This window comes from Balaenoptera physalus (genome assembly GCF_965194825.1).
Source record: "Balaenoptera physalus genome assembly, chromosome: 15".
NCBI classification, from domain to species: Eukaryota; Metazoa; Chordata; class Mammalia; order Artiodactyla; family Balaenopteridae; genus Balaenoptera; species Balaenoptera physalus.
In genome coordinates, this window is record NC_138894.1 from 8263584 (window position 1) to 8279328 (window position 15745).

Here is a 15745-nt window from a genome sequence, read left to right on the forward strand (position 1 = left end):
TGCAGCCATCAGGCTGGGGGCTCCTAGCTTCACCTTTAGTTTTCTTACCTTAAAAGCTAAATTACTCTGTCAGTTTTGGTTAAGACACAGTAATTTCTTCAATTTAATTTTTTAAAAATTTTATTTTTTTTTTAAAAAGCGCTCACTGAAAATGACCGAGACAGCCAGTCACCATTGAAGAATCCTCTGTTGTCGACATCAAGACCCCTGGTTTTTGGCAAGTCCAATGGTACATACCTCTTTTCATTATCTTCCGTCAGGCACACCACTGCAATCATTAAGGGCAATGGATTTCAGGGCTCTTCTTAGAAGCAGACTAATCTATTCCCTCCCGCCTGGGAGTTAACACTGAGACCACTGCTTTCAGAGGCCAGAAACCTTCCAAACGCCACGACCACTTTACTCTTCATCTTTCAGGGCTCCTCTTGTAGCAAGAGGTCACTCGGCTACCATCATCTATTTGTGGCCACTTTTTGTAAAACAGACTTCTGATCTCTGCTTTTCAGTTTGTATACGGAATTTGCTTAGTGGAATTCCTCATCCCCTCACCATTCGTTTCTACCTATTTTCCTTTTGCTTTCATGGAATTTACTTAGACTAAAGTATATATTGTGTTTCCTTTGTCTCAAGGTGATACAGTTGATTATCAGAAACAGCTGAAGCAGATGATTAAAGATTTAGCCAAAGAGAAAGACAAAACTGAGAAGGAGTTGCCCAAAATGAGCCAGGTATGGACTGTAATCTGTGCAGAGAATTCACCATTTTGCCAAGTGACTGGTTCAGAGGTAGGCTTTTTAATTCAGCTGCACCCCCTCCCCCATTACCTCCAAAGCTATAATCAAAGAAAGATCTTATAACTTCTGGGAGCTGAACATTGTGATGTTTAAATGGGAAATATTTAAATTGTGATCCATTCATATGTCCAAATATTCAGAGCTCTTCAGAAGGCTGCTACACATTTTATTCTTTGAAGAGTTGAATTAAAAAAAAAATTGGCTCCACGCGGGATCTTCGTTGTGGCACGTGGGATCTAGTTCCCTGATCAGGGATCGAACCTGGGCCCCCTGCATTGGGAGCGTGGAGTCTCTTCAGGGACCTCCTGCACTGGACCACCAGGAAAGTCCCTGAAGTTTTTATATCAAATTCATTTGCCCAGGTTGTGATGCAGATTTATTCCCTAGAGCAATGGAAGCTATTTGGGGGATCGTGTATACAGCATTCTTCATGTAATAGTGTACTCTTTCCAGTTTCTTGAAAATCACTGACTACATATTATACTGTCCTGATAAGGCTTCAAGTTGAAAATGTCCCTTTATTATAGGACTTAAATCCCTTTAGCAGGTTTTTTTTGTTTTGTTTTCACAAAACAAAGAAGTGTTGCTCAACTCTGTTGAGTTGCTTTCAAATATTCTACTCTTTGGATATAAAGTCAGTTAAATCTCAGTGTTGTTTGTCAGTCATACCTCAGCTAACAATCATGGATGTTTCTCCCAAGTCATTAAATACTAAATTAGTAGCTCAACCTTTTTCCTATTCCTGGAGTAATTGTGCAGCTAAGTTCCACCTGAGGCACCTCTATCACACGACGTAAAGATTCTCAGTTTGGGCACGAGTATGTGTGTAGCTTGACATAACATCAGGCATCACTGTTCTACTTCATTTAATGGCCTTTAGTTGCTGCTTGGCATTCCCACCAGATTACCAACTCATAATCTCATTCAATCTTAACATTTAGGCTGTTTCCCACCTTTTGCTGTAATAAGCCCTAGCCTAAACATCCTTATAAACAAATCTCTGTGCACAGCCTTTGAATACATTAGTTGTCTTGCTGGGTTAAAGGGTCTAACACTTCTGTATAGACAGCACACGTCTACATGTGTGCTGAAATCCCCTGGACTATTAATGGTGTGTCTTCAGAGTGGAAGGGCAGAGAATACCTCTTATTTTCTGCTTCAAAAAGTACTATGTGGTTTTTTTCAAAGAACTAGGTATTAAGTTTGAAAAAAGCCCACGATATGCTTCTATTCTTGTTATGCTGCCACATGCAGACTTCTTTTTTCTCAATTCCAGAGAGAATTTATCCAGTTCTGTAAAACACTGTATAGTATGTTCCATGAAGATCCAGAAGAAAATGATTTGTATCAAGCCATCGCCACAGTAACCACTTTGCTGCTGCAGATCGGGGAAGTGGGGCAGCGAGGCAGCAGCTCCGGAAGCTGCTCCCAGGAAGGTGGGGAGGAGCCGCAGGCTTCAGCTCCTTCTCCCGAGCAGGACTTGGTTTTTGCCGACACCCACAATGGGAAGAGTCCCCGAGAGTCCCAGGTATTTCCTGAAGAGGCACAAGGGGACTGGACCGTCTCCCTTGAACATATTTTAGCTTCACTTCTGACTGAACAGTCACTAGTCAACTTTTTTGAAAAGCCACTGGACATTAAACCCAAACTTGAAAATGCCAAGATCAATCAGTACAGCCTCAAAACTTGTGAAATGAGCCGCCAATCGCAGCCTGAACTCAAGCTGAGTAGCCCGTAGCAGGACAGCGGTTGGCTGAGACCAGTCTCCATACCAAAGCACGGTCCAGGTTTGTGGGCTGTCAGCCCATAAATCTAGGTTTGTCTAGTTCATTGTGAGTACACTTTACAAGCTGGGCATCTGGATAAGCAACCTGACAGCCACAGCTGTGGCCGGGGGAACTGATGCAACCCTCCAGCGTTTCTATTTATTCTTTAAGAGAATTCAGTTGGACACTGTCAGTGCTAGAGAGTGTCTCACATCAGTTCCCTTGATGCTATGACTTGCAACTTCACTGTTACCAGATTTGCTGTAAAGGGCACTTCTGCTGTGATGCTAGCATTTTGTTCTCAGATGGAATATAAGAAAGTCAAATGTATGATACTAACCCAGAGAGGAGAAAAGCCCAAGCGCTCACCCTTCCCTTCACATGGGAGGGATTGAGAATCAAGTTCACTTTCAAGATTTAAGAGCCACTATCTGTGCAATTGTATTTGGCTTTTTTGCACTAATTTCGTTTCAATGCTGGTAATTGAAACCGTTTTAATATATTTGTTGTATTCACTTTGTGTCCTTCCACAAAATGTGTACAAACCACGCTTTCAATGTTGGCCTCCAAGTTTTTTTAATAAGAAATTTTTGTATTGACTTGGTCTGTGTTTATATCTTATTTCAGTGTCTGAGGTCTGTACTGTGCCAGCGAATGGATAACCTGGAGATTCCTCTATCCCACCATGTTCACGGCGGATAGTACACTACACCGCAGGTAGCCCCCAACCCCACTACTGTCATCACCAGGGCTTCAAAAGGGGACCTCTTTCTGGCATTTAATTCGTATCAGTGGTACAAGCACTGATGAAATATGATCCCTGCAACACCTTGCTTTCAGGCTGAATTTAGCAGACTTTGTTAGCAACCTTTTAAGAAAGGTTACCCCTGAGCTTTTAACTCCATGTAAACCAGGACTAAAAGCACCTCATGGGGCCACCACAAGTAAGTGAGCTAAAAAGGAACTGTACATACTCCATGAAATCTAAGAATATCAAAAGTGTACCATTTTAGCATGTTAAAATGTGACAAATGGCAATTAAGTTCTACATGCCAGTGTCTGGAAAAATGTTATCTTAGAATTCACAAAACACACATGTAAAAGCACTAACATCATACCCCCAATGATGTCCCAACCACCTGAACAGCCATCACCAAGCCAGGATGCATTCCAAAACCACCTTAGAACACCTGCCTAGGCCCTGTGCAAACAAACAGTCAGAAACTCCAGGGAATGGGGAGAAGGGGCCCAGGCACAGTAGTTAGGAAACACTCTCCAAATGCTCCTGTAACTGGGAACTGCTTTAAAATAGACAAGCCTATTTATTTTACCTGCAACTAGAAAAGGAAAATCAAGATGCGGAGGCAGCTCTATAACTTTATTGGACAATCAGCCGTTAGTTCTCATCCACGTTAACTGTCTGTAGGTCTGCAAAAGAAGACAGACAGCCGGTCACCTTCCACACCCACACACCCCATCCCATCCTGTCACACTCCAAGGACCTTTTCTTTAAGGGTTTAGGTGAATGTTACTATTCCACGTGACCTTTCACAACCCAGATAACAGACCTATTCTGTATCGTTTTGCATTTTCCCACACTGTGACACAATTTAAAAAAGGTTTACCGATTATGCCTGTAACTAACTTATATCCCTGCTGGAAGGATGCCAAGGATATAGGTGCACAATATTTGTTGAACAAATGAATTCAGGTTATAAAAAGGCTGAGGACTTAAAAAAAATCTTAACAACAGCTCTGTGGGATGAAGCAGAACTTACTTTTGAAAGTGGTGACAGGTACATAGGTAACCAACGTATAGAGCTTGTTTGGTGAATCTTCATCTTCATTCCGTTTTCTGGACAACCGCACACGGATACGGTATGGAACATTCCTGAAGAACAGAAGACGCTGGTGTCAGGATGTACCAGTCTCAGTAGGCAGCCACCACTGCCGCGCGGGAGCAGCACTGACCGCAGGCTACGCTGAGCATGTGCAACTGCTGCACGTTCAGTTCCCCGCCTCAGCCAACCTCTCAGCAGCATCGCAGGCGACTGCACCCCCTCCTTCTACTGATCCAAGGACAGGAGGTGTCCTGAACCTTCTCTCGGCTCATGTGACACCACTCCTCCCCTATCTCAAGGGAGCTCACAGGCACCCGTGCCAGCCTACTGCAGGGCTGAATCTCAGGTCCCTGTCATCACATTGGACTCCAATGTTAAGACACGACCCAGATGGACACAGACGCCCCCCCGGCCCCCACTCATCTCACACATCACCTAGTCCCCGCCAGCTCCACGCCCCTTGGCCGGTCCCACTTCCACCTGGCACCTTCCACCGTCCTCCACAGCAAAACCACCCCTCTGCTTATAAGCAGGTCTTAACCTCGGCACTACTGATACTTGGGCTGGATACTTGCTTTTGTGTGTATGTGGGTGGCCTGCCTGTGCGCTGTATAATGTTTAGCAGAATCTTTGGCCCGTGACCACCCCCCACTACTGACAACCAAAACGCCCCCCTCCCCCAGCAACTCTGCTCCAGCGGCTTCCCAGTATGTCCAGACAGAAATCCAAACTCTGTGCCACCACCTACAAGATCTGTCCCCCGCCTAACTCTCCAGCCTCACTGCTCTGAAGTCATACAATCTGCTCCACCTTCACCGACCCCTGTCCCCGAGTCACGTGGTTTGTCCTCGCTTTGTGTGATGCTCTTACCGGACCCTCACACTGCTGGCTCCTGCGTCATTCGGGGCTCAGTTCAAAGGGCTTCCCTGCAGGTACTACCCCACTCTCTGAGTCACTGTTATTTTCTTTATACCTCCATCCATGTGCATTAGCTAGCGGAATTGTGAGAGTTCATCTTCTAACACAGACAACTTGTGTACCTTATTCCTTTGGCCCAGACAGCTTTGTTGAGCCTGGTGTCAATGCGTACGTCTGGAGTTCCCATCTCCTTCATGGCAAATTTCCGTATTTCTTTGAGTGCCCGAGGGGCACGCTTCTTGAAACCCCTGAGATTCAAACATAAGTAAATAAATCAATTAAGTACAAAATTAAATGAAATACATAATATACCATGTCCTATTTTCATAAAACAAATCTAAAACCTTGAACATTGAACAGGGCAGGAACAATTCTTTCCTCCACCACTATGTGATGCCCAGCAACTACTATAATACTTGGGACACTGAAGACACACAATCTACTTTCAATAATGTAGAACAAGGACTCTGTATAGATCCTTAAGAGATGCTAATATATGCACTGGCCAACCCTTTCCTGATAAAACAAAAACACCCCCAAGATCTAATACCACCTGCCAGGGAGAATATAATCTAAGAATGATGTTAGAATAAGCTTGAACATAAAGTACACAACACTGAAGTAAATACCGTGTCCTCAGGTCAAAATATTATCATTTGCCACGTCTTAAGACATGGGATTTAATGTTATTAACTTTATTTAATGTCATTATTCACTTGGTCTATGCTTAAAGAGCAGGGGCCTGAAATGTACCAATTCCCTCTCAAGAAACACCATGAGGGCAACAGTTAATGCTACGGATCTCTTGGCATGTGTTAGGCACCATTAACCTGTTGTTTAGATGAGGATACATAAATTCCTTTGGATTTCATGCTTTCAGTTAAATACAAAACGTGAAAAAGCCAAACTTTACTACCGGCCGAAATGGTCAAGCATCTGGATAAGCAAAGGTTACTCCAAGTGGGGCAGAGACGGAAGCGTAAAGAGATGTCCTCCCCCGCCCCAAGACCGTGAACGTCAGGAGGAGCCGTGTCAGTTACCACGTCCCCCTTGCTCCCTTTGCTCTACCCCTCACCAGCCTCCTTGAATCCATCAAGCAAGCTCGCTTCGTTCACTTAAATATTTAACCACCTAGAAATAAAAGGCACTAGAGAGAACAGCAGTAGGTTTAACAGACAACAGCCCGTTTTCCACGTAGCTTTTGTAGTTGACACATGGAGTATGTCAGATGGTATCAAGTGCTACAGAGAAAAATAAACCAGGGAAAAGAGGGAGCATTAGGGAAGGAAGGGGGCTGCAGGTTTAAGTAAGATGGCCACTGAGACACTGAAGTCCAGACCCAAAGATGATGAGGGCAACTATTTATCTACCTAATAGAAAAAGCATTACGGCAGGGGAAAAAAGGTAAAACTAAAACCAAACTGCGAGCTTGAATCAGGTACTTGCCTGCTTTGATTAGGAAAGTAAGTGGCCAACCCATGTGGAATCATAGCAAGAACTCTGGCTTCTCATCTGAGTAAGACGGGAAGCCAATGGAGGCCTTGAGAACAGCTGGGTGTTTGGGGGGTGGAAGAGGGAACCAGGAGCAGGAGCCGCTAACTGCAGCCATCAAGAGAATGGCGGTGGGACCAGTGCAGTCAGACTGGGGAAGGCAGAGCCGAGAAGACACGCTCACTTGCCAGCACACTGAAACCGGGAAGGCCACAGGGAAATGGGAAGGTCAGGGGTGGAGATGGACGCTAGGAGTTTGGTTTGGGGCCACGTAAAATTTTTGAGATACTCATTTAAACACCCAAGTATACAGGTTAATAGCAGTTGGATACACGAGACCCTAAAGCTAGTTGCTATTACCAAGCACAGTTCGAGAGGGGCTGAGCCCGGGACTCAACATTAAGAGGATGGCTTGTGGGGAGCAACAGACCAGACTGGGGAGGGGCGGCAGCTGCAGAGGCACGAAGAACAGGACTGTGGAATCTTCGGAAGTAAAATGAAGAACGAACAAAGAACTGTCAACTGCTGCCCATCAAGTATGACCAAAGGTTTCAGTACCGTGAAGGTCTTCACTTAGGGCTTTTGTAACAAAGCACAAAATGCTTGAAAAACTTGTCCACCCGCAATGGCTCACACCCACTCTTCTAATGTCCCCTTAACTGTGTGGCCTTTAAAACATCACCCCTTTCACCTTGTCACTTACTTTCCACCTGGTACTCTTCACCATTTTATATCTGGATGCTTATCTAACTTCCCCTCCTAGTAAACTAGGAAGGTAGGCTCTTTGGTTCCCTGTTGAATCCAGAGCCCAAGACACAGTAAGTGCCTAATATGCTCCCCAAATGAATACACGCACGCCCCCCAAATTAAGGGGTGAGGGAAAGAGAACGTGGTTACAAGCAGCATCTATGCACAAAAAAGGCACTGGACTTTTGACCCCAAAGCCTCCAGAGACCCCACGTACACGACACTCCTTGGCTCACACACGGTCAACACCTGGCCGGAAATGCCAGGCCCAACGCGGACGCTGCTGCACATTTAACTCCCTCACAGAATCGGCTGTCCAGATCCGAGACTGCCCAAGCAGGCGCAAGCAATTCTGCTCCACGGACTGGTGCCTGAATAGAGTATTTTGCAGCGCAACACTTGCCATCAAAAATACCCCAAATAACAGTATTCAAGAAGAGATCTGGTCTCCCTTATCACTAGTAAGGACCATGTGCAGAGAAAAGGGGAAGCCTCACTAAGCTTAAGAACAGAAAAAAACCAAACCCCAGAGACGAAAACCGAGAACCAGCACGTTCGAAATCATTCCCGATATTCTCGTACATCACAAATCCACAACCTCCAGGTGTCGCCTGCACAAACGCTGCCCTATAACCCCACCGATACGCTCTTTTCTGGTCCCTCCAGCAGCTGCACTTCCGGCATTACAGCTTCACCGAGGTTACTACGCATCTGTGGAGGTCAGAGAACTAAAGGAAGCCCATCGGAGTGTTCGTATTCTGGGCCGGGCACAGCTTTAGTTAACTGGTTACCTTTACTAAGGCCTAGACACATCGACAAAGTTTGCTTCCCCTCATATACACATCTTTCACCCTTCAGGCCTGCCAAGGTGTAACTGCAAAGCAAGGAGTGAAATGATTTTATCATTACCGTATTTCTCCAAGTTGGCTCTGCCAGAAACCTGATCTGTCTAGGTATTAACCTCTGAGCATTACGCTTTAACCCCTGTAAGCCTTAAACAGGGCCCACGGAATACAGACGAGCTTTCGAAGAAATGCGTAATTTCTAGACCACACAGCCTCCAGACGGCTAGACTGCCCCCAGGGACAACCAGACCGCCGTCTCGGGAGCCCCCATCAGCAAGGCATCGACGACCGCAGGGGTACTCACACTCCATGGATGCGCTTGTGAATGTTGATGGTGTATTCTCTGGTCACCACCTCGTTGATGGCGGACCGGCCCTTCTTCTTCTCGCCGCCCTTCTTTGCGGGAGCCATCTAAGCCCAGGCGACAAGGAGGCTCAGAGCGAGTGGGACAAACCCAAGCCAAGTCCTCCCTCCCGGCCCGGTCTCACGCAGCCGCCCTCGGAGCGGGTCCGGCCAGGCCCCTGAAGCCCCAGGTCTGGGCAAAGCCAAGCCGGCCGCCCCCCGCGCGCGGCCCAAGCATCCGAGCCCCTTAGGTGCCCCCGCCCCGGAAACCCCTGCGGCCCGGGTTCCCCTAAGCTTGGCCACTCTCTCTCCCAGTCTCCGAGAGCCCTTAAATGCAGCGCAGATTCCCGTGCCCTCGGAACGCGGGGCCCCGGGCCGGCTCACGAGAGAGCCCGCTGTCCTAGTCGGCACAATCCGGGGCGAGGATGCCGCCGGATTCCTGCAGCCGCCACCCAGCGCCCATACTCACCTCGCCCGGCCGGGGTTAGAAAGGGAGAGCGGGAGGGATTGTGGGAGAAGGAAAGCAGGGTCGCAAGTACAACTTCCGGGTCACCTGGAGGCGGGTGGAGGGGGCGGGCGAGAGGAGGGAAGAGGCGAGGCTGTGACGTAAGCGGCGCGCGCCGGGAGGGTAAAGCGAGCGGGCCTCGGGCGCGGGACCTGGAGCGTCGCGCTCTCTGCGCCCGGCTTCCTGCCGCGCGTCCCCGCCTCCTGCGCGCGAACGAGTGTGGGAGGGACTTGCCCCTCCGGTCTAACTCTTCAGAGGAAACCGGACCTTGGTCCCCAGGTGGAGGAGAGCAGGGCGGAGAGGGAAGTCCCTCTTCTCTTTTTCCCACTCGCTCAGTGATTCGGCCAGCGTTGCCTGACCCTGTGTTCCCGGCTGGAGGCCCGGAGATGACCGACGCGGCTGCCGCCCTGGAGGGGCTCCGGTCGGGCAGAGCGGCCTCGCGAGAAGGGCGTCCTCGCTGCCCGGACCGGGGAGCCTGTCGGGGTTGGTTGGGTGGGGAGGCCGCGATTAGCCGCAGCGGGACCTGGGCTAGGGGCGAGGAGCGGGGCAGAGCAGAGCCTTGCACAAGAAGTGTTTCGAAATCAAAATCGCCAGTTTGTAACTGACTATATGAAATGTCAATTTAGGAGACTGTTAGTAGTTGACAAAATCACCTTAGAAAGGGAGAGTAAAATACTATATACAATCTATTATATTGGAGAAATCAATGTGATTTCATGACCTTAAAGAGATAACCTGTTTTTCGCTCTATCACAACAAAATGGCCCAATAATAGCAATAGAAGCAGCACTTTTATCCAACACCTGATGTAAGATACGTACCTTGAGAATGAAAAGGGAGGAACCTGACGCCAGGAGGTCGGGTGTGAGTTGACAGACTACAGAGCCAAGTCCCGGGTCCCCAGGCCAAACCCACGGGTTCACAACTCTGGACCTTCAGTCTGCTGATCAGAAATTGCATTCTCTTTTGGAGGGGGCGAGGGCATGATAAGATCCTTAAACCTAGGGAGGTGTAAAAATTTTACTGGGTGAGTTATTGAAACCCTAGAACGGTATGTTAAAACTGGAGCACTGAGAAGGTGTGAGAATGAGCATGGAGTAAAATACAAAACACGTTAAATCTGTGATATTCACATTTTGCAACCAGTTTTGATGTAAAGATGTATTTATATATATATATATATAGTTATATTTTGTGGATCCTTTTAGAACTTTTAAGAAAGCTTCTGTATCAGACTTGAGATTTTAATTCTTACAAGGGTTAATTATTTGTAATCTCTTTTCATAATTGGGGAAATTTTGGGGGTAAATTCCTAAATATTGACGCATTTGTTGTTTAAGTAGTATGTGATTAATAAGGGAAATGTTGACTATTTAATGGTTAAAAGAATGCTAATCGATAAATTTATAAGATTAGTCAGTTGGACATTAAATGACTTACAGTTAGTGGTGACTATCTTTCCACGTACAAAATCCCCTCTGACAGAAATGAATTTACCAGCATGGCGGATAAAGTTATTCAGTTTATGTCGATGGGTGGGGTCGTGGCTCCACTGAAAGAGGTGGGGACTTCGGGAGGGGCAGATGGTTTTAAAGGAAGTTGAGTCACATACTGAATTAAATTCAGGACCTTTTAAGTGTGTATGAAGTGGTAACCCAACATTGGAGTTTATATTTTAAGGCCTGTATTATTTCAGTGAATGTGCTGACGGGTTACCCTGCTTCTCCCATAACTGGACGTTGGCTGGTTAGGGAATAATCCTAAAGGAAATTTTTTTTTCTTTCTCATGAGCTTTTTTCACCCGAAAAAATAAAGCTGCTTCACAGATACCATAAGGCTGTATATTTCAGCTATTTAGTCAACCATGTTATGCTTACAGAAGTATGCTATCGTTCGTACTATCGCACATAGGCATTGTATGAAGTTCATACGTCTGTGTCCAAAAAGCCACATATGTCATGTCTCCGGAGGATCCAAATTAGTTTATTTGTCTATGTTATTAAGGGATGACTTTAAAACCTTCAGGCTTCCCATAAAGTGAAGAGAGAAATTGAAGCAATTTTATACCCAACACCCACATTTTACCAGATAATTTTGGCAAGAGTCCAACACGTCATGACTTAGAATGATCTCATAGTTGATCAGTTCACCGTGTTGCCTGTATAAACAAAAATTTTAAATTAATTTAATGGACGTTAGTTGCCATTAGAGACAGAAGATACTACATTTTAATTGAGTTAGTTTAAAATATTCTAAAACTCGGTGTATTCCAGAGTTCACATTTCAGTCACTTCTCATGAGCCAAGACTTTATAGTTTTCCAAATAGAAAGGTCATGGCTTTTCTCGAAACAGAACAGGATTGCAAAACAGTTTTTTAATGAGCAAAATTAAATGAATCAAAAGCTAAGGGATTAAACTTCCCCTGATGTTATGTGGGTTTAAAGAAATATCACCCAATAAGAGTTTTCTGGGTTTATCCAGACTCTGAACATGTGTAAGGTTTAAGCAATACTAAATTAAATTAGTAGCGTGACATACTCTGCCCTTTTCTAATGGCTTCCAGCTAGAAAATCCTAGGAAAACAAATATGCTGCTTCCATGAAAAAAGTTGTTCTACTTAGAAGTGCAGATTCTGACAGCCAATTAAAATACAAATTCTTTTACAGAAAAATCAGATCTGTAAACCTTTGAATTTACAAAACAGTTAAATTACAAAATAGGTAATCCAGTGTCACACAGACTTTTTGTTTTAAAAGGAGGGTTCCTTTAAAGAGTAAATGATACTAATATATGCAAAATATTTAGACTAACCTGTTTTCAGGAATATTGCAGTTGTGTGAATAATAAAACTCCTTTTGATGTATTTACCTGGCAGCCTCTTATGCCACTGAAAACTGATCCTGGCCAGAGAACGGAGAGGAGTTTCCCCTGTTTTACAGGGAAGCAGGTAGAAGCACAGAACTCCAGTGATGGAGCAAGGAAAGGAACTCAGTTCTCTTGGGCCAATGCTTGTAGAAAGGGCTCTGCTGAGCATGGCCATCTCAGTGATTCTCAATCACGGTGTGCCAGGGCACCCTCACTCCAGCGTGCTGAAGCCTCATGGGAAAGGGGGGGATGTCTGCTATTGCTGTATCTCCCCCGTCCACATGACGTGGGCACACATCTCCCACACAGACACACAAACCCTGGGCACATCACTGATACCTAAGTGCTAGCAGGCAGAGCCCATGCAACTCCAGCCCAGGTAAGTTTAATTATGGGCTATGCCTGCTTTGGTGGATAACAGCTTGGCCATCTCCATGGATTACCTGTGTCTCTATAAGGTGGAGATGTTTCCAGGAACTTTTTCTGGTTTTGTCAGTTTGTTTTGCTGTCATTTCTACAATGAACTGTTGTTTTCTTCTGGCACAATCTCTCAAATGAAGATCAGGATCCCGACAGGCTGAAGCACATGTTGAAGTCAAAAAACCTAAGGTCATTACCCGGCTTACTTGTTGCTTGCTCCCGCCTTTTCCGTATCTTTGATTATCCTTAAAAACATCTTGAAATTAAAAAAAAAAAAAGTTTTTTGATGAAAAGATGTATGCGTGCATCTGGAACAAGGGACAGAAACTGCCTCCAAAGGAAATCATACAAATTTGTTAATTTATTACAAAATGTCCACTCACAGAAATACACAAGAAAACTTTTATCCTCTTATATTTGGGAAAGGAACTGGTGTCTCAGATACAAAATAATTTACACATAATCCATACAATTTTATTTTATATAGAAATAGGTCCTTATTACAACAGCTGTACAATTCACTACACTTCATCTTATAATTACATAAAATCTTTTCTTTAGAAACATCTCAACATAACAAAACATACAAAAAAAGCAAAGTGCATTTTGAAAAGGAAAATCCAATCCTCGGTCTTAGCAGGAAAGATATGTAGAAAGATGCAGCATTCTCACTCCAAGGGCCAGCACGTGGTGGGGCTTCCTGGGGACCTGGCGCTCCACAGACCCGTCTGGCTGGTAAAACCTTCCCAGTCGTCAAGTCCTCAACTAGAACTCCAGAACGTCAGCTGCGGGATTGTGCTTTGCTTCGAGTCCGTCTTCGTGGTTGTAATCGCCGAAGTAAACAGGAAACAGTCCAGTGTTATATTCGGGGGCAAAAAAAAAAAAAAAAAACCAAACCAAACCAAAACAAACCCCACCGGAACGGTGTGGGGGGAAGAGCCTTATTCCGTTAGGGTCAGGCCGGAGGGTGTGGCGCTGCAGCCTGGTGACTGACCACCAGCTTTGCCATCTGATCCGTGGGCTGTTTTTGTTACTGGCGTCTCCAAATGAAGTCATGGGAGGAGACAGTACTTTTAAGAAAGGAAGGTGCCTAAGTTATCTCCTTGTGCAGCTGTGCAAATTAAAACAGAAGCAATCATCTAAAAATAACGAAAAAATCATCTCTTTATTCTCTCTCTTCAACAAATCCCTGACCCGGTGCTTGTCCAATGCAGAGGAAAGAGAGTCAAGAGAGCGCAGGCCAATGGGCACGTGCGCACGGGCGGCAGCGGTGGGAGGGACCGGCGCGCTCCGGGGGCGGGGGCAGGATGCAGCGAGATGAGCCACCACTAAGGTGAACTAAGTGATGCACTCCCGTGGGGACGGCGGCCCCTTCCACGTATGGCTGTAGACTGTGGCCGTGAAGTGCAGGGACAGGGAAACACGGCCGGTGTCCCTGCCCACTTCCACGGGCCGGCCGCTGTGCTCAGACGTTGTCACCACTCAGGAGCTCCGAAACGGATGCGGCGCGCACGAAAGCCGGGGTGTCCTTTAAACTCTTCTGCCCAGCTCCCTGGCCATCCCCCCCTCGACCGTCCATTGGTTAAAGCTGATGTGACCCAACGGAGGCGCCAGGGCACTACCGCGGTAGCTGCTGGAGGCCTGGGGACTCAGACAGGCTGCTGACCCTTCGCGGAGGGCGCGAGGGTGCGGGAGGTGGGTAGCCCAGCGTCCCTGGCTGCTGCGCGTAGGTGGAGAGGAGGAGCGAGTCCTGCGGCTCACTGTGCAAAGAGGGTGGGGCCTGCACCTGGAAAGAAAGGAAACGGCTCCAGGGGAGGGTCTGCGGTTCCGGGGCTCCTCCCCTGAACGGCTGGGGCGGTGATGTGGTCAGATGAAAGGCCCTCCTCCCGGCCGGGGGCCTGGGGCAGCGCCAGGCGGGGAGAGAGGAAGCCGAGGCTCTGCCAGAAGGGTGCGAATTCTGCAGCCCAGCTCTCCGCCAGCGCTAGGGGTTCCTCCTGGCCCAGCGGCCGGGCCTAGGCTGCCGGGGAACGGTTTCCTGAGCACGTGCTCCACGTCGCCTGTGGGTTTGGGGATGTTGGGACCTGAGACCACACGCACACAATGGATGGGGCAGCATCCGAGCCCGCGTGCCGTCTGCCTACTTTTCACCGGTGGCCCCTGATTCCAGAACTACTTCCAAACACTATCACTGGCCGGCATCCACCAGGAAGCGTCCTAATTTGCAGCTCAGAACCTTCAACTGGTCAAACGTTAACTCTGGATCCTTCCATCTCACCTCCCACAGTCCCCATCCATGAAATCTCCTCTGCCAAGCAGTCTGGTCCGCCCTGCTCCCCAAGCCGCCCAGGCACGGCTGCTCCCCCACTCTGGCTCGGGCTGCCTCCCCTGCTGGAACACTGTCCCCTCCGCCCCCACTCAGCCGTCCCCCCCTTGGAGCATCCCCCCGCCTCCCGTCCCTTCTCCACCAGGGCCTCTCCCCACCCTCCCTTTTTTTTTTGGCCAAGCTGGCAGCACGTCATGCAGGGATCTTAGTTCCCCGAGCAGGGACTGAACCTGTGCCCCTGGCGGTGGCGGCGCGGAGTCGTAACCACTGGACCGGCAGGCCACCCTAGCCACAGTGCTCCACCCACACAGACCCAGGCCTGGGCGCCCTCTGCGATGTCCCCTGTCCCCCTGCGCTCAAGGCCCCTGAGCGCCCTTTGTACCCTGAGCCCTGCCAACGCGTCTGTCACTCCCCATGCAGGAATATATGGGCGGCCTCTAACTCGCCCCCAGACGCTCCCTGCCTGCTCACACCCCATCAGTTCCCAGCCCAGATCCCTCGGGGGTCCTGCGGGCTGACGGGACAGGCAAAGCTGACGTCTTGAGTTGACTCCCACGAGGCCTGGGGTCAGGGAGACTTGAACACTATACCATAGTTGAGCAACTTTGGAATTCAATTACATTCTAGACCTCAAGGAAGACTCTGCACCGCAGTCGCCTTGCTCAGCCCCCTGTGGCTTTGAAGCTGCCCAAGCCGGGGGTGGGGTGGGGTCAGGGGCTGGAGGCCGGGGAGGAGGCCCCACATGACAGGGTTGGGCTGGGGCAGGAAGGGGCGCCCAGGCCGGTGTGGGAGGGAAGGCCAGAGCCCCGGCAGACACTTCTGTCCCATCTGAACCCCCAGCCACTGGCTCTCCCCCTCCTTCCTTCCAGTGTACGTGGCACTTGCTA

General features: G+C 48.0%; 3 protein-coding genes across 15 annotated transcripts in view; 1 reads left to right on the forward strand and 2 right to left on the reverse strand.

Moving 5' to 3' along the window:
* TBC1D8 (TBC1 domain family member 8) overlaps positions 1–3159 on the forward strand; it is a 142733-nt gene extending 139574 nt beyond the window's left edge. For all 4 annotated transcript variants that reach the window (XM_082427255.1, XM_082427254.1, XM_082427256.1 and 1 more), the window contains 3 exons: positions 140–229; positions 631–728; positions 2071–3159. In XM_082427255.1, coding sequence (XP_082283381.1) covers positions 140–229; positions 631–728; positions 2071–2532 — 650 coding nt within the window. In that variant the 3' untranslated portion in view covers positions 2533–3159. The remainder of the gene's footprint in view (positions 1–139; positions 230–630; positions 729–2070) is intronic.
* A 758-nt stretch (positions 3160–3917) lies between these two features.
* Positions 3918–9337, reverse strand: RPL31 (ribosomal protein L31). Its single transcript, XM_082427387.1, has 5 exons — positions 9214–9337; positions 8707–8813; positions 5442–5567; positions 4339–4451; positions 3918–3988 (listed from the first exon to the last, which is right to left on the reverse strand). The coding sequence occupies exons 2-5, from the start codon at positions 8811–8813 to the stop codon at positions 3957–3959; spliced, it is 378 nt and encodes a 125-aa protein (XP_082283513.1). The 5' UTR covers positions 9214–9337; the 3' UTR covers positions 3918–3956.
* Positions 9338–12876: 3539 nt separating this feature from the next.
* NPAS2 (neuronal PAS domain protein 2) overlaps positions 12877–15745 on the reverse strand; it is a 191209-nt gene continuing 188340 nt past the window's right edge. For all 10 annotated transcript variants that reach the window (XM_082427307.1, XM_082427309.1, XM_082427305.1 and 7 more), the window contains one exon: positions 12877–14321. In XM_082427307.1, coding sequence (XP_082283433.1) covers positions 14154–14321 — 168 coding nt within the window. In that variant the 3' untranslated portion in view covers positions 12877–14153. The remainder of the gene's footprint in view (positions 14322–15745) is intronic.